General features: G+C 36.9%; 1 protein-coding gene across 1 annotated transcript in view; it reads right to left on the reverse strand.

The window, feature by feature from the left end:
- The window catches only part of VWA3B (von Willebrand factor A domain containing 3B), a gene marked incomplete at both ends in the record, with an annotated part of 64,964 nt that overhangs the window by 29,293 nt on the left and 16,240 nt on the right, over nt 1–19,431 (reverse strand). The window contains 8 exon segments of the mRNA XM_080612538.1: nt 696–823; nt 2,285–2,467; nt 4,401–4,499; nt 7,834–7,965; nt 9,358–9,496; nt 11,520–11,674; nt 12,317–12,513; nt 15,323–15,439. Of these exon segments, the coding sequence (XP_080468664.1) occupies nt 696–823; nt 2,285–2,467; nt 4,401–4,499; nt 7,834–7,965; nt 9,358–9,496; nt 11,520–11,674; nt 12,317–12,513; nt 15,323–15,439 (1,150 nt within the window).

Here is a 19,431-nt window from a genome sequence, read left to right on the forward strand (position 1 = left end):
AACAGAAACTCAGTGTAATCAGACATGCAGAAAGCTTTTCCACAGTAGCTCAAGAGTCTGCCTTCAGTATGCTGCAGAAGGACCAATTTTTTAACTGTTGCTCTTGGCATCCTGAGTTTTGCAGCATGTTTTTCAACTGATGCTGAACATGAAACTAGTTTTAATGATGACAAAGCAAGGATAAATATGGCATGGACATTCGGACTCACATGGTAAAATCAAAAATGTGAAAAGAAATGAGCTAAATTTCATTCATAGTCTTTGCTGTCTTTTAACAAATACATATATATGTAATTTATGTTTCAATCAGCGTGTCCCAATGAGTGGCAATTTACTCATAAAGTACCAGGCCAGATCTACCTATAGGACAATAGTTTTTTGTGAATCCTCTCAGAGGGAGGAATTTTACCATATGCTGGAGACAGAAATATATTTTCAAGTTTTTGCTTTAATTATTCCTAATAATTTGAGACTATTCAGATATTTGAGATAATTTTGGCTCAGACATCACAGTACCAATGTATTTTTCTTTTCCTGTCTTTTCCTGTAACTGTTTAAATCAAACAAATAAACAGAGAACCTTTCTTTTTCAAAGAGGAGAATGTCAGAGGTTAAAAATGCATGGCAATGAGAAAGGAGAAACGTGACAGATAGCTCCTATCTCTTATTAACATAATAGCAGTATGAGGACATACTTATTCTCTAAATGATTTTCTCCATTACAACAATCCATCATCAGACATTCAGCATGAAAGGTCTTCACTTTCTCCAGGTCTCTTTGTCCTTGCTCAATCTCTCTTTTCAAAAGATGTATGTCTTCACTCTAACAAAAAGAAAATCATAGAATCATAAAATCACAAAATCACAGAATCACAGAATCCCAGAATCATAGAATCAGAGAAACATAGAATAGTTTGTGTTGGAAGGGACCTTCAAAGGTCATCTAGTCCAATCAAATGTTCTATTATTACTATTAAACATGCTTCATTTCTGAACTGAAACTATGCAAGCTGTCATAATAATTCTGAATAATGTCTCAGGACAACTGCAAAAATTTTGTATACTTTTTAAGGTAGTCTCTTGTGCTTGGCAATACAGACTTCCAAATTACTCTTCCTTTTTAGGAAAAGGAAGAACATTTCCTAACAAGCCAGTTATCCCTTGAGATGCAAACATCATCAAGATACGAACATATGAGAGATATAATCCTCAGTAGCTCCTCCATTCCCAGCAAGCAAGCAAGTAAATAAGTAAAATATAATACAAGATATGTACATTACAAATGTTGTCCTGTCATTCTACAAATCACAGCTGTATCACATACTGTCACTGATAAGTGAAAAGTAAAAAACATACCCTTCAAGTAAACAATGGAACTAAATAGGAATCATTTGGACTACAGGAGGAAACTGGAAGGAAATTCCAACAATCATCCCTTTACAACTCCCACAGGGCCAGAAATCTGGAGTTGGAGAACACAGACTGCGCCTCAGCTTTCCAGCATGCTCAGTTTCACACAGACCGCACCAGCAGAATCATGGACGTTGCCCAGTACACAGTCTGACACCTTTCAAGAGCTGGAGTATTTTCACTACATCTCCTGCTACTGTCTTGTTCCTGATTGTTCTCATTGTTCCACTACCACCATTTCTAAAAGTTGTGGAACTAATTAACTCTAACCTTAATTAAAAACAAGAATATGCTTTAAATGGGTGTTTCTGATAGTCTATTCAGAAATTTCCTGTAGGGAATTGCTAGATTGAGCTGCTTAGTCACACATGATAGATCACTGCTATTACAGTCATTTTACTCATTATAGATCTCTCCCCAGTGGCTACTGTAGAGCAAACTTCAGACAAAATTCATAGAATCATTCCTTCATCATCATTCAAATTCAGCTCCAATATCTTTCACTTACTGGTATGATAAAAACCATAGTTTTATTTTAAAAAGTAACTTATTTCTGAGACCACAGAGATCATATCTGTTTCTTCCAGAGCTTAATTTGGTCTATATGTGTTTTGGATTTTGGTTTCCAGGGGCTTTTTTGCAACAGTAGCACCACAAATGTACTTTGCATGATATTTGGGCTTTTTTTTGTTGTGATCTAGTACAAGTTCATAAGAAAAAACGTCAGACATCGTTTTCACATCACTTAAAATCTGACTAGGATAAATCCTCTTTTTCAATAATCTCTTACATGAAATCACAATTATGTGAATCACCGTTATTTCAATAGAATGATATGATATGAAGAAACAAAAATTTATTTTCAGATACTCACAACAATAAACTCTGCAGCATCAGGATCAGTCAAATAAATGTTGTAATAACGGAACCGTCCCTCTGTTTCAGTAGATAGTTCATGCAAAAATTTATTAGCTTCTATATCATCACAGTTGAAGGACACAGTATGGATGGGAACTTTACAGTGAATCTGGACATGAGCCAAAATTATTGGGGGGGGCTGCAAATCAAAAATGTATATTAAACATGTGGCATCTAGAAATGTATTTATGGAAACATGGAGAATTTGTAAGCATTTAATCAGTCATACTGTTGCTTAGAGACAGATGTAGAGCAGTTAAAAGCATACATTTTATATGGATAGCTATTTCACATTAAATAAGATGAGCTAATTGAAAACTGAATTTGAAACACTGATAATGCATTAAGGCACAGGATACTCTAATAAAATAAAGTGTTAGGTGTAATAAAATCAGTACTCTTTGTTTCTGAATCTTAAAGCAAATTACTAAAGCATAGGAAATTAAACTACTACGTTGGTGCTCAGTATCACTAGATGTATATTACAATATTTTTTGACATATATAACTGTTGATATACTTATATTAAGCTAAATTAGTTCAATGAAAAGTTGATTCAATACCAGGAAACAAAATAGAGGTGGAGAAAATAGGAAACCTAGTATTCCTCCTTCAAGAAAGAAATCAAAATTAGGTGACAATATACAAGATGTACCATGTCTAAAAATGCTGAAGAATATAGTAAAAAAAATTATTGACTCACTTCACTGGAGAATTTTTTTTTTCTTTTCTTTTTTTCTTCCTTATTAAGGCATAAATAAAGTATGTATGCAATTTATGATACTTTCTGAATCCTAGATATATTTAATATTCTTCAGTAGTTAATTTCATGTGGCCTTCAGCCCAGCTATTTGCCTAAGTAAAGTCAGGATTTTGTTGCATATTTGCTATTACAACCAAGCTAAATTTTCAAGGGCAAATAAAATATTTTTTAAATGCCATTCTCAGCATACAGGCTAGTTTTCACCAGGCATTACAGCTTGAAATTGTTTTTATACAGTTTTTACTTGGTGTTGCATAGGGTGAAATAACATGAAATAGCACCATTTAAAGTTATGGTAGCAACATATTCAAAAATAAAAACATACTTTTGATTTCATTATCCACTTAAAACTAGACTTAAGGCAATTCCAGACTGCTGCTACTCCAGAATTGCACCTACATGAGATAAAATTTGACTCAGTAGGATAAAAACTGGAATCATACAGAGACTTAATGGAACAATAGAATAGATCGGATATTAGGAAAAACTTCTTCACAGACAGGGTGATCAGGCATTGGAACACGCTGCCCAGGGAAGTGGTGGAACCACTGTCCCTAGAAGTATTCAAAAACCATGTTGATGGGGCCCTCGGTGACATGGTTTAGTGGTGGTCTTGGAAGCCCTGGGGTAACAGTTGGACTTGATGATCTTAAAGGTCTCTTCCAACATAGTTGATTCTATGATTATATGATAATATTAATGGTAACACCTTTATATGAGAAAAAAAAAAAACAGGTCCTTCTCAAAAATAGCATAGCTTTTGTGCAAGTTCTGCAACACAATGTAAGAAGATGCCTACTTATATATTTAATGTGTTCTTTGAGGGAAAATGTTGAACATAAACTAGATGGGGGGGGGGATGATAGCAATAATTTTCTGTTTAGGATTTCAAGCCATCATGCAAGATTACAGAGTTTTAATACTTAAATCCAGACATATCATTGGACCGTCATTTTTTTTTTATTTTTAATTCATGATATATTTGTACTGAGTTACAGAGACATTTTATTTAACACAAATTCTAACCTTGATAGTAACATATCCATTTCATTTAATCCATTTATTTACTCCATTACCAGATCCTTAAAACAACTCATGAGAAATGTCATGAGTTATGCACCAAAGACTGGACTGTGCACAGAGAGTTCTAATCAAAACCCTTTCACAAACAATACATTTCTCAGATAACATTTTTCAATATTATGACATCTGACAGATTCCAAGAGACTCAGCTCTGCAGGTATGATACTCATACTTCAGCCTTCTGACACCACAATACTGCATTTTCTCTTTTCCAACTTCAGAAATACCTGATCAGGTCTCCCATCAGTCAAGAGATAAATTGCCTGTGCATCAGTATCAGCCAGAGCAATCTGGAGAGCTTTGAGTGTATTTGTGGAACCTCCAACCTAAGAAACCAAAAAGAAAAAAATAAAGAGGCAGCTATAAATACTAACAGTTCTTTGTTCTTAAATTCATAATGACAGTGTACTGATTTAAAGGATATTACAGAAACAAAATCAGTAATAAAATGGTGAAAATATTTATGTCATATAGCTAGAAAAATCAAAGCTAGTGTCAAAGTAGCATAAATTGGTATCAAATTGGTATTCAGTGCTTATGCAAAGACACAAGCAAAGTGCTGGCAACAGAAATATGAGCTGTAAAAGCAGAAGCAATCACTGAAAGACTATAAACATGTAGGAAGATTTAAAATGAAAGATACATTCTATTACATTTTCCCACTACAGCTCTTGATTGCCAACTCAACACACTCCGTTGGAAATACATATTTCACTTAACCAAATAATTCAAAAGCTCCACAGAAGAGTTGCACAAGTTTATTTCTCAAAAATAGGTAAAGGACTTGCTGGTTTTCTGAGCAACATTTTTTCCAAACTATCTCCCATCTACCCCCTTGGCACACCAATGTAGATATCATTTATTATTTAGCACGGAAGTTAGCTATAACCACAAAACATATCCAGTAAAGAAATACTGTGCCCTCAAAAATTCTGATTTGAGCAATACTAGCACTTTCCTTGTGTCATTTGCATACATAGTAATCCTGATTTGTCTTTTTTCTTCTATACTAAATGCAACTCTAAACTCACAAAAATTCATTTATGGCTTGCAGGAACCTAAAAATTACAGTTCGCATCTTCAGATTTCCTTTTAAACATTTAGTGTACAAAACCTTCCATATTTAAGGGAAAGGTACGGTTTTATCAGTACGGAAAACTGTTTCATCATGTCTTAATCTTTTACTGGAGCCAAAGTAAAAAATCTGTGAGAAGATACAAGCTAGTATAACACCTGACTACCACTCTGGAGGGCAGTGAGGATTGTAAGCAAGGAGAGACTCAGGATCCACTTATATAATCCATTACAGAAGATAAATACAAATCCATAACATTGACCCATACATGCAAAAATATGTTAATAGATATCATTCTTTACTGTGAGGGTGGTGAGGCACTGGAACAGGTTACCCAGAGAAACTGTGGCTGCCCCATCCCTGGCAGTGCTCAAGGCCAGGTTGGACGAGGCTTTGAGCAACCTGGGTTTGAGCAATCTGGTCTAAGTGGAAAGTGTCCCTGCCCATGGCAGGGGGGTTGGAACTAGATGATCTTTAAGATCTCTTTCAATCCAAACCATTCTATGATTCTATGATTGTTTATTCAGTCTTATTTACTGTGTTAAAACTTCTTCCAATCCTTCCCTCCAGCAAACAGTTATATTAGAAACGGCGAAGTAAGCAAATCAGGTGAAATGTAATAGGAAGTACACTCTGAGAGTGACTCTGTATGGCTGCGTAAGAGTGTATGGGCCAGGCAACAAGATAGCACAGATACTTTATAATCCTATCGTGTAATTCACAAACAATCCTTACCAGTACCCACTCATAAGAAATAACTAGCCTGAGCCACTTTCCCTGTGTTAAATGTATCTACTATTCCCAATATTTTTGTAAGCATAATAAAGTTTTAGATACACATCACTCATTATTATGTGTAAAATAGCCATCCTGGCTTTTCTCAATAATGGCACATGATTTTGATCTGATTTGAAACGAAACAACTTCTTCCACTATATTATGGGAATGTACTGTGGATGATAATCTAAAGGAAATAACTATGTACCTTACAGTAAAGGCTGTTAATTTTAATTTCTCAGTTGCTACTACTATATATGAACACTGTTTTTATCAGTGTTTAAACAAAGTTGACACGCTTCAACTAAGTGGCATAATCACCCCAAAAATTTTAAATGTTGTCATCTCTGAAGGATTTATAAGGAAGTTTGTTACTATTTACAGCTTAGCTTCCTTACTCAACAGCCTGGGACCAAAGTGTATAAAATGAGATCCAAGGATCTACTCTGATTAATATTCCAGAGCAATCTTCTGTTCATTTCAGCTTCACTGTAAAGGCAGCTTTCTGATCTCAGACTTATGCTTGCACTGCTTTAAACAGACTAAAAGGTCAGCAGCAGATGTCAGGCTTGAAAAAAGAGACTGTTCTTGTACCACTTCTTGTACCCTTTCAGATATCTGGATCTGAACTTAGAAGGAAACTTATAATCAACTATTCACAACTTCATGAATAATGATGAAAAAGGCCATTCCCAAATACATATACAAGATGGTATCAAATTATAGTAGTTCAAAGTATTATTGAATTTGCATGATGCTGAACCACATATATGGTTTAAACAGAGCCAACTTTTTAACTCTCAAGAAAGACAGTAAAATTAAGTTTACTAACCTCAGTTATAAGTAGTCACCAACTACTCAGAGAGGCCACACTGATAATTTCTTTTCTCCATGTATTTGTCTGTTTTCTGAGAGTATCAAGTTATTTATCTTGCTTTGTAGTCTCAGAGGTACTATGTAGCTTCCCCAATTCCCTCATCCCCAGGAATTTCATTAAGTCTAAGGAGGAGCTGTCATAAGGCTCTTTTATTATATAAATAATAAATTTATTATTATATAAATAATAAATTTATTATTATATTTTTGTTATATAAACATGGTTTTTTGTGTTAGAAAATACAGTATAGGATAAATCTGCATTGTTGTATTACTGATTTTCAGTCCTGTACTCTGTCCACTTTGACACATTAACTGATCCTAAAGGTGTGGATGGTTACAATTTGGTAGCTGTCTGTGGCTGACCACAAGCATTTCTGTTTTAGGGAAAAATCCTCAGATTTTGGCCACTGTCAGAGAAAGAATATTGGGTAGGTAGACAGATGTTTGGTCTGAGTATGGTTGCTCTCATGTTCCTATGAAGGCTGAAGTCAGCTATCTATGTACCAAACAAGAGCAAAAATGCTCCTCCAGCTCACTGGAACCAATTTCCTGTATCACTTCTGAACTGCACGTCTGCCAGCCACAGCCCTCATCTGTGCCGCAGCCCTGCAGAAGGAGCAACAAATTCAGACACAGGGTCTGAGCACTGTCATGGTTCCTACAGAAATCATATAGGCCAGTGTTTGCATTTTGCCTACTAAACATAGCAGGCTGCAAGTTGAATTAATATGATCTTATAAACAAGTCCACTGTTAAATGACTATTATAGCTGACAGTACTCAGATATACTAAAGTCATCATCATCTATATTTTCAGCTTACTCAAGTCAAATACTTAGTCAGTCCAAAAATACCCCAGCCATACTGAAAGAGAAGACACAACTATAACTTTGTACAAACATGCTTTGTGATAATTAGTTGCCATGTTACCTTAAGCCCTTTTATCCAAAGCCAGGCATCTTGCAAATTTTCCTCGTTAACTTCAGCAAGTTTCTCTTGCCATGCCAATGCTTGGGCACTAAATTTCACAAAGTTAAATCTCTTTTTGTGTCTCAGTTGTTCCTGCAAAATACAGCACCTGAACTTTACTCAGTCTTAAAAGAAAGAATACTTGTATCCTGAAATACTGCCTAGTAGGAGTTATTTTAATTAATATACAGTTGATTATATGGCTACAATAAATTATGATAATATTCAGTTATGATGTACAGAGACATAAAAAGAGACAATTATTGCCTGGAACTTTTAAGATTACTTGAACTTCCCAATATAAGTCTCCATTGACTCATACTTCTCAAACTACTTGAATAGCAAATGTCTAGGAGGGCAAGAAAGAGAGACACAAATCTGGGTGTGAGAAATGATTAAGAAAGTGGTGTATGAAAGAGATTATTACTGCTTACCAAAGGAAACTGAAATCAGAAACAAAGTAAGATCATTTAGAGAGGGAGAATGAGAATCAAAAGTAGAGCACTGGCAAGGGGAACTAGGACAGCAGGAGAGAATTAAGTTAAGAATTTGCTGAAGTTGCTTTTGGACCAAAGTTGTAAGGAGGGGAAGATTTATGCAAGCTAATACAAACTTTCAGAGCCTGGAATCTTTGCCTCCCTTTCATCTCCATTTTTGTGCATCTGCCTGTGAAACTTCCTGGCACAGTGTCTAACAATTTTTTAGTGCTAGTGATCTGCCTTTAGGACCACATCGTACTATGTCCTAGCAGTTGTGCACTTAGCTCAAAAACCTCTCTGTTATAGTTATAAATTTTCTAGCCCTACTAATGATTCCCATGAATGCCAGACTGATAGAATTTTTATTTGTCAGTTACTTCTCTGCAGTAAAAAAAAAAAATAAAAATTAAACAGTGCCTGCTTCTTTCAAATATTAATGTAAGCTTAGGTGACATCATTGTAGATTTCTAAAAGTAGGTGAAACAAACTGTCTTAAGTGTATCTCCCAGTACTCACTGCTTTTGAGGTACTTGTGCACTTTGCAATGTTGTGAGTCACTGTAAGATGCAAGCAAGTTCAAAACATTCTACACCCTTTATTGTAAACGTAAGAAGGTGAATCTAGAATACATGTTACAAATCACAACATACCAGTGGAATCAGATGACACTGCTTAAAAATAAAAATAAAAATGCCAGAAGGTGTTTCATTGCATAGCTTTTTTTGGTTTTGGGGGGGGTTGGAGTGGTGGTTGGTTTGGGGATTTTTTAGTAAGGAGGTGGCTCGAGGGAAAGAACTACTTAAGCCTTCTTTTCTCCAGATTTTTTTCAATGTTTGTACAAATGAGGGGAAAATATAAATTTTTTACTGAAAAAAAGATCACACCAAGAAAGCTAAAAATACTTTTATAAAAATATTTTTTTTAAATATTAGAGTAACAACCATCCAGGAAAGATCAGCCTACTCTAAAATGCTCCTCAGTCTTCAGAATCATCACTTTATCATACCTGTATGAGCTGAAATATTTTCTCCTTCACCAGTGGCAACTTGTCTTTCATAGACTGGGATGTATCAATGAGAATATAGACATCATCTTCAAACACATTCCCAAAGAGACCTCTACTTCCTTGTTGAAGCCACTTAATCCTCGGGAAGAAAAAAAGATCGTAACCTGGTCTTTAAGATTTTTAGAGCTTTGCTCATTAGAATCTAACAGGAAGGATCTTTTTACCACTCCTCTTATTATTCTTATGTTATTCTCTTTCCCTAAGCACCTGCTACTAGTCACTGTCAGAAGCTGTGTATTAGGCTTGATGAACCAATCCTACATCACTACTTAACAACATAAGGCATTTTTATTTTCTAATTTCTGTAGGACTCTAGAGACAGACAAAACAGACAAAGCAATACAGCATCTTTATAAAGCCAACTATTGGGTACTTTGAGCTGGGAAATTCCATGCGGAAGTAACTGTTAACTATTGCCCCTGTAACTGTTCTCCAGCATGAACTCAAGAAATCATTTAAGCAGAGGCTAATCCACCTCCCTTTTCAGGAAACCACTTGAGAATCTATTCTGCAAGGAACTTAAGCACTTTAAAGAGTCTTAATATAATACAGATGCTTCAATGTTTTGCTTACCTCGAGCCTTAAATACAGACTTAGTTTTACATTTTAAACAGGATTGAAGCATACCTGCCAGTTAAATATGTGCATACATACTGCTGTGTACAAGAACATTTCCTTAGTAATGGCTGCATCATGTCCAAATCTGATTTCCCTTGAGAGTCATAAACTACTTGTCTACTCTGAAACAGAGACATTTAACAGACGGAATAAAATGGGCCTAGGAAAAAAATGATGTCATGAAAACTTAGATGATCCTATTACATTTCCTACTGAGAGCTATTTTGCCATCAGTTATTTTGCCCGAAGTATTTGATGAGGTCAACCAACACTTTTTAACAACTAGATGAACCATTCAAAACAGCAAATCCATAAACTTGGCTTGGACTTCAAAACTACGTACTCATCAAAACCCCTCACCTCAAATTTTTCTGTCACATTATGTTAATACTATCCTAAATACAGCAAGATGAAAATAAACTGAAAGGAATAACAGAACTCTCTCTAACCTTGATAAATGTAATCAAGCTGTTATACTTTTGGTAGAGAAGCAGCAATAAAATAAAAATTCTCATCCTGCTTTTTTCAGCAAGACTTCTCACTGTCCTAATATGAGACATTAGGACAATGACTCAGTGTTTCAATGATACACCTTACTAGCCCAGAGGAGTTGTGGCTGCCCCATCCCTGGCAGTGTTCAAGGCCAGGCTGCATGGGCTTTGAGCAACCTGGTCTAGGGGAAGTGTGCCTACTCATGGCAGGGGAGTTGGAACTAGATGGTCTTTAAGATCCCTTCCAAACCAAACCATTCTGTGATTCTAATATACAAAACAGAGGACAACATTTATTCTTTCTTTTGGTTCTACAGTATCCATTTTTGAAGTTTCCTTCTTCCCCTAATGTAGGTATAAAAGCCAATTTACTTGAGGGCATCTTTAGGCCAGATGCATTACACCCTCAGATTGCTTTTTTTTTTTTGGTAGATGGCCTACAAAATCTAAGAGTGTATCTATATGGCTGCAGAAAAGTAAAATAGGGAGATAGCTTGGGCACTGAACTTTTGATCTTATGCCTTATTAGCTCATGCCTTGACTCTGATAAAGACTGTTCAAACTTGTCTTCAACACAAAATTGCAAAAAGGACAGGTAACCATTATCGATATGGGCACAAGCCAAGCTGTGCTACTTGGTGTCAGAGGTATCACATGGATGTACACAGAATGAATCTTTACAAAGCTTTATTGATGATTCCAGAAGTTCTCTGCCACCTTATGTCCTGATGCTTTTTGGCACTTTTAGCAGTATTTTAATAATGTGCAAACTGACTCACATTTGTGTTCCAGAAGAACAAAAGATAAAACTGTTCATCAGTTTTCTCACATGGCTACTAAGAAATCCTACATACAAGATTCTGATCCAAAATGGATTTCTGGCTTAGTACTGGCAGTTTACCAACAACTTAAGCTTCTTATGACAGTAAATGTCAAACATTTCAACACCAACATAAAATAATACAAACTGACTTTACATGACAAAACACTAACCTTCCTTCCACTTGCCTGAGAGCTGTCCTCATTTTCTCTTCATACTGCTTATACTTTTCTGTAGTAACATATAGGTGAACCATAGATCCATCTTTCCAGAAGGTATGTACAAATCTGTCGCAGTATTTTGCATTAATTACCTTCTTCTTTGTCTCCTACAGCCAAGAAAAGCATGGTTTATGTTCGAAAACACATTATTTTGCAGCAATAATCAGTGAACAAACTTCAAAGGTACATGCTTGTTGCACATGAACAGGTGAAGATAGGGACAGGGTGGCAAAAGCTGGTAGAAACTGATTTTATTCCTGTAGCTAGCAAGAACAGAAGCTTACCAAATAGTGTAATGATAAATCTTGAGAAAAACAGAGGACAAATTAATCCAAATTTGTTTAAAGACTTGCAAATACTGGAGCAGCTGAGACCAACACTTCTAAGGAAAAATAAAGATGACAAGCTTTGACTTACCCCACACAAATGCATAGCAAAACCAGGCATTGCTTAAGACAGTCTGATTCTTATTTGCAAACTATATGTGGACCAGGAAAGACTCCTTGAAACAGCAATTTTCAAATGGCCCTTTGACACAATCTTATTTATGAACACCTTTGTCCCAGCCTTTGACACAATCTTATTTATGAACACCTTTGTCCCAGCCCACTAATAAGCTGATTTTAACAAAACCTACAAAATAACAGACCATACACTTAATTATAAATTCATCTATTAGTCAAGTTTTCAAGCTTTAAAAGAAAAACCAAGCAACTCACAGGACATGAGGGAAAATTAACAATACTCACAGCATCAGTTTGTGAAGATTCATCTTCTGGTTTAGTTTTTATGTCAACAATCCCATCTGCATGGCGAAAAGTGCAATCAGCAAGTGCATCATACAGTGTGAGCTTCTGAGCTTTCAAGCCATACTTCTGCAACCACTTCTCAGAAGTCAAATACTTGTCAGATGTATGCTTTTGTAATGGATGATCCCCTTTCGTTGCTAATAAAGAAAACAAACCAAACAAAATCTCCTGTATAACACAGTTCATTTTGGATAAGCTATTTTCAAAAACAGACTATGATACCGGAGTCAAAATTTCCAAACTTGTCTTGCTTGCACTGACAGCATTGGAGTGAGCGGACATTTCTGACTGCTTTTTAATATTCTCTATTTTGGTAGCTGGCCTTATCCTTATTCAGACAATTCTTTGCAACAAATTCCTTTGTAACTCGAACAAACCCATCAGAAGAGAGAGAATAAAGAAGACAAATAGCTACAAGATCAACATATAAAAGGAATATTCTTAGTAGTATGAAGGTTGGCTTAACCTTCATACTAGTTGAATTGCAAAAAATTCAGAAGGGATTCCTTTATAAGATACCTAACTTCAAGGAGAATCGTTTGAGAAAATGAAGCAACGGAAGATAAAATTGAAAATGCAGTCAAGAGTATTGTTTAACATTGCCATTGGTCTTTTTCAGAGAAGACCATTTAATGTAAAAAGCAAACTACAAAGTCTTTGGAAGAGATTTTATTGTGTTTCTCTGCAATATTGCCTTTTTATAGGCTGAGTATTGCACCATGTATCCCAAGCCATAAATCACTTGTGGGCCATCCTAACTCATTTTCTGTAGCTCTACACACTCCTTCTAGCATTTTTAATTGATACTGAAAGAAACAGGGTATTCTTTTTGTTTGATCTGGTATGACAGTTCTTATGTTACCCTTTTGTTACCCTTATGTTACCTTTTTGTCTTAGAAATTTTCTAGGGACCATCTTAAAGTTGGGCACTGAATATCTCTAGATACTGGCAATAGAGTAGAGGGCTCTACAGTCACTTGTCAGTAGCTCAGTAAACCACACCTAAACCAAATGTCCTAGCAGTGGATCCCATAGCAGGGTGAATTTATTTTTTCACACTACAACTTTAGTGAACCTAGCTGGTATAAATATCTACTTTACTATGATACAGTTACAGTGACAACAGTATTGAGTTCCTGAGCCTGTAAACAAACCTATGGAGACATCTACTGTCTTAACACACACACACAGATGAGCCAGCATCAGGGCAGGTATAGGGTCACACCTGTTCATGTGAAACATTTTTGATTGCTTGTGGTCCTTAGAACAGCCAGTGTGGCAAGTGTCACAAATGCATTCACATAATTTTAAAAGAAAATTGTTCTTTTCCTTCTTCCACATGCTTTATGTAAAAATCACATCTCATTTCAGTTAACTAGTGCATTTTCTGAAGAGTCAGCAGAAAAAAAGTATCTCTGTTTTTCTGTTTCTTCTCCTGTAGAACATTGCAATTTTCACAACAAACTACATTTTGCAGCAGAGCATTTCAAACAGATCAGAAAGGCAAAACCAGGAAGAAATGCAGACAGACAAAAAGACTGCAGTTATTTAGATCAATGGGAAACAGTCAAACAATGCTGAAGAACTGACAAAATAAATCACATTGTAAGTTCATTTATTTTAATTTATTTATGAAGTGATTGTGTATGAAGGCAAACACTAAAAGAACATTAAAGCTGCGTAGTCAGGAATATATAAATAAACACTGAAATTAGGGCTGCCCTTGCAGCTTTATTGTGGCCTTTTTGTTCATATGCATTATGGTATAGCTGTTTAACTTCATATGGGAAGTCCTGCTCATTCAGAAGATGCTATTATCAGTATAAAGAACTGCATTATGCCTTCACAGTAGAAAAAAATCAAGCTTAAGTCCTGCAGTTATGTTACTGTTCAAACCCAGTGCAGACAAATTTTCCAACTACGAATCTTAAACATTACCACCCCAGCCACACAACTCAACACACTGATGAGAGTTCAACTGACTGAAAAACTGACTGTATAAAGCATTCCTCAGCAGGTGATCCAGAAAATGGCATCTGGCCCCAGCCTCCACCTAGTCAAAGCAAAAGCAATTGCACTGCACAAACAGTACTGGAGCTACACAAAATCACTGATGCCTTTTGCTAATTCAACCTGAATCTTGTATCAACTTCTGAAAAAAATATCACCAGACAGCATATAAATATGTTAAAAACAGGGACTAATGCAGAATACAGGTACCAACAATCACAGCTATAATTCTGAAGATCTACCCCCTACGTTGCAGTCCAACACTTGAAGCTGCCTAGAATCTACAGGTTCCTGAGTTTTCAGTATTTAAGTCTTGTCAGTGTGATAGTTCTGCTCCAGAGCATGCCCAGAGCACCTCCATCTTATCAAGGCTGAGCTTCTCACCACCCCTATTTAAGCCTTCCAGAGATTCAGAAACCAGGTATGTTGCTTCTGTCTTCACTAGGGCTCAATCCAATCAGTATGCACAGAACAAATGGACCATGTTTTAGGCCAAACATAATGGGAACTATTAGTTTAATGAACAAATGTGGGTGTTTCTCCATGTTTCTTAAAACAAAAGTTGTCAGAGCACTCATCCAGAATCTGTTTCAGTCCTCTAACTTTGACTATAAGAATTCAAATCCACACTTCTTCCCTTTTAGGGAGTTTCAATATCTTGAAATCTAGGCAATTTCTAAACCTAATCACTGGTGAACTAAAAATGGTGTGTTTAGGTTGAGCTGTTAAAGTTCAGCAGAGTTAAGCAGTAGTAAACAGATTTGTAATGGAAAGTTTTCAGCAACCCTAAGTTTAGATGCCAAGTGTAAGTGCTACCTGTACATAGGCATTTCTGAGAAAATCATCCCCAAATTGACATGTAATCAAAGCTGTTCACAAATAAAATACCGATCATTAATATAACGGCAACTGTCTTGAAAGAAACATAAATGATACCATCTTGAGAAGCAGACTGGTCAGATTCTGATAAAATTTTCTGAATTCGTCTCACTGTACTCTTGGCTTCCCCTAATTCCTTCCAGATCAAAAAGACATCTTCACGGACACCAGCTACTGCAAAAGAAATCATAAATAGAACTTGATATTTTGACACAATCTCTGCTTTTTATAACTCCTCAATTACCACAAAGTCATTGGTCAGATGTTCCCTTATGACCTTGTTTTCTTGGTCACTGCTGGACCTCAAACGCTGTTCTTAGACAGACTTTAAAAGGGGGCTCAAAGCTGGCAACAGGATATGAGAGGTGCTTAGTTTGGTTGAAGTAACCTCCAGAGCTGGCCACAGATTGTTCCCACAATGGAAGCAAATCCTTTTTAACACTCTCAGATAGTAATAAGCAAACTCCACGAAGAAATTCACACGTTGTCCCCTGGGCCTCATTGAAAAACCTGCCTCCAAATACTAGACCCAACTCTAAAACTTTAAAGAGAAGATATTTTCCACCTAAATTTCAATTCCCTTAAAGTACATAAATACCTTTATTTAAAATTAAATCTTCTTTTCCTGAAGAGTCTGTGATGAAATTTTGCTAAGGTAAGTTTATTTTTATCTAAATAATTCTCAACAGTCATAAATAAATGCTACAAAATAAAGTGCTTTACTGTGAGGCTATAGTCTCAAAAAACTTGGGAAAATCCAAAGATGGAGTTGATAAAAGGTTTTCTTAATCGCAAAATATATGTTTGTCTTGATTTTTAAAGTATATATTTATTTAGTAGAATACAATTATTAAAATTGAGGCACCATGTATACCTAACTAGTACGGACACTATTAAAAGACACTGTTAAATTAGGTTAGCCTCAGAGTTTAATTTGCAGTATAGCAGAATACACAAAAACTGTGTGTAGTATTACAGTAAAAATATAAAATAAATTGAATAATGAGCTATCCTAACAACAAACACAGACTACAACCCATTGCAGTACAATGCATTATGAGTTACACATAAAGATGCTGAACAAGGCAACTGTATCTTATCTTGTAGTGGTTTGATTAATATACAGTGGTGGTTCACTGTATAAAAGATAAGACACGCAAACTTTTCTACTCAAATAGGCTATCAGTAGACAAACAAACTCTGTTCTTCGATAAACTTCCCTGAAAGAATGATATGAAAGTTCTACAAAATAAGAGCTCAGTTTTATTTGTGAAATGCTTTTAGTTTCTAAAAAATATTCTGAAATGTGTTATTGTACACTGCCATCTCCTGGGACCTTCCTGCATTTCAAAAACATCTGTTTCAGCCACTGGGACAAAGATCAACAGCTCTTAAATCAAGAAAAAAAAGCTTTAATAAAGCAGATCATTCCACAACATAAAATACAAATGGAAGAAAAAACCTCAGTCTGTTCTCATTACTTTTAAAGTTCAAGGAAAGTACTCTGTTCAAATACTTCAGAAGGACGTCAACTTTTCTCCTATAAATGAACTTTCCCAGAAACAGAAAACATACAAAATCTGAGCATTGGCAAAATTCCAGCAAGTAGGGAGCTAGAGAATTTCTGATGGGTAGTCAGCCATTGAATATATGTGTGTATATATATACATACACATACACCTGTTGTCACAGTTAAAACCACAAAAGACATGCATTCACACCACACATGCACATATTTCCAAATTTAAGACTGCTAAGGATGCAATTCCAGTGAAGCTGTCTCTCACTAAATCCAGATATCCTCCATAAGCTATCAAATGCTGGGATCCAGATTTAATTTTGTGAATGTTTTTAATGTTACATTTGAAAATATTGAAAGAACTATGCGTATTTCAACTACCTTTAGAACAATACTGATGTTATCATTGTGTTCCTTCATTTCCCCTTAAATTGATGTTACGGACTCATCAAATTTACACAATTACTGTTGCAAGGTATGTGTATTTAATTGGTATTACACAAAAAGGGGGTTTCCCTCATTTATGCTGCAGCACTACAAAGGTAAAACTGCATGCACTTTCAAAGCAAGTATGTTTGATGACACTTACTATAGAGGACAAATGCAGGCATCAACAGCTGCACATTGTGAAGTTCAAGCTGCTTAGAAAACCTTTTAGCTAGCAACAGTTTTCCCCGGATTCAACAGGGAGAGCAGGTTGCAAACAGTGACATCTGTAGTGACACAGGAGGCTCACTTCAGCCTCTTTTCCTCTCCAGCTAAGGAGGAGTGGGAAGGAAAAGATATACATTTTGAAACCTAGCCCCAAACTCAAAATATACATACACCATACAACACAGAGCATCTTCCAGGTGTGGTTCTCAACCTTCAGCCTGCCCCTCAAAGCTCATCAGTGAAAAATGACCAAGAAAGCACTAACCTCTCTTCGGTTTAAATCCCCTGTGCTCACACCTCAGCTGTGCCATTTCTGGGGGCCAGCAACCGAAAAGCAGTTGAAAGTCAACCCCCTGGGGAATGCAGTCCTCAACTGCTCCAGGCCCCCGGGCTCTTGCACACCTTCAGGCACCCGTATCACTGGAAAGACCTTGTTTTAAAATAATCGCTTTATCCCGAGAGGCAAACGGCCCTCCCTGACACTCTGCCCTGAAGGGCCACCCCCCTCAACTGCCCAACCGCCCTGGCTGGCCGTTTAACGGCCAGACCCCCTGGGGACCCCCTGTTTCCGACTCAAACACCACCACATGGCAACGGCAAGCGGGCGACCACCAGACATGCATGAAGGAGCAGCCAGTAACGCCCCGCTGCCTTCACCGGCCTGCGGAGAGAAGCGCAGTCGGTTACGTTCAGCCTTCACTGCGGCCGTGGCGACCTTGCAGTGCACCTCACACTGGGTAACGTTTCAAATATGGCCTGTCCTGGGTTAAATGGCTTTTCTGCTCTGGAGAAGGGAAGCCCTGAAAAAGAGGAAGAGGGTGGGGATGGATGCAGGGAGAGCTTGAGGCACGGGGCAGAGGCGTTTTGCTGGCACCAGTGAATTGAGAAGCAGGATGGTGGATCTAAGCAAAAATCACAGATGCACTTGCACGTGTACACAGAAGCTCATAACCACCCTCATTTCCATTTACCAGTTATTTAATACTGTCAGGCAGTCTTGAAAGAAGCAGCTTTTCCACACCTACTTCCCAGCAGACAAAGTCATCCAGTTTGACAAGTCACTGTAACCCATTTCATTTCATAGTCAAGACATAAAACCTGCTAAGGAAAAAAAAGCCTGTGCCACAAAAACAAAACAAAACAAAACAAAACAAACAAACAAACAAAAAAACCCAACAAAACCAAACAAAACACAAGCCTGCAAAATCTACAGTATCTTTGAAACATAAGCAAATACCATGCAGCTCATGGAAAATAGAAGCATTTCTTACATCTATGATTACCTGACTTAGACCGTGAAGGTAAGCAAATCCAAATATAATGGAATAAGGTCTATTTTTAACTTCATTTGCCTGCAAGGCAAATAGCAATGTAATTTTTTCACTGCTGGTCCCTGCCTCAGCCTCTACGTGGCAGCAGAACACAGCAATATTTCCTCAAGCGTGGATTTGTACAATCCTCAGTTAAAGGGGGACGAACGAAGGTTACAAAGGAGCATAGGAGGAGAGTACACAGCTTTACCTGCATACCTGCCAGGTCAGGCAGCACTGAAACTCACCGCCGCCTGATCCTGCCCCTTTGCCACTGGGTAAATAGACAAAGTGAATGAACTTTGTATCCCATGTGGTATGGTATATCTGCATTGCTCACTACACATTAGCAAAAAGAGTTGCCAGGCCAAGGTTAAGCTCCTAGACCAGACAAAGCACATGGAAGGAAAAAGCAGAGGCAATGATCTTTGCTACAGCTTGTAGGCAAAGTAGCTACTCTTAAGTCGTTATCCTGGCTCTCCAAAGGGAGGGTTCAGTCTCTCCCATGTCTGTGTACATAAACAGTACAGAGTTCATCGACTTCAATGTCCTACAGGAGGCTGGATCTCTTCCACTTCCATTTTATACACAGTAACCTGACATTTTCCCTGTGAACTTCAGGTAAATGTGGAAAATCAAACACATCTAAGAATACAGTCTTACACTATTCATGCAGAGGTAAG

Source organism: Psittacula echo (assembly GCF_963264785.1).
Source record: "Psittacula echo genome assembly, chromosome: 3".
Taxonomy (NCBI): Eukaryota; Metazoa; Chordata; class Aves; order Psittaciformes; family Psittacidae; genus Psittacula; species Psittacula echo.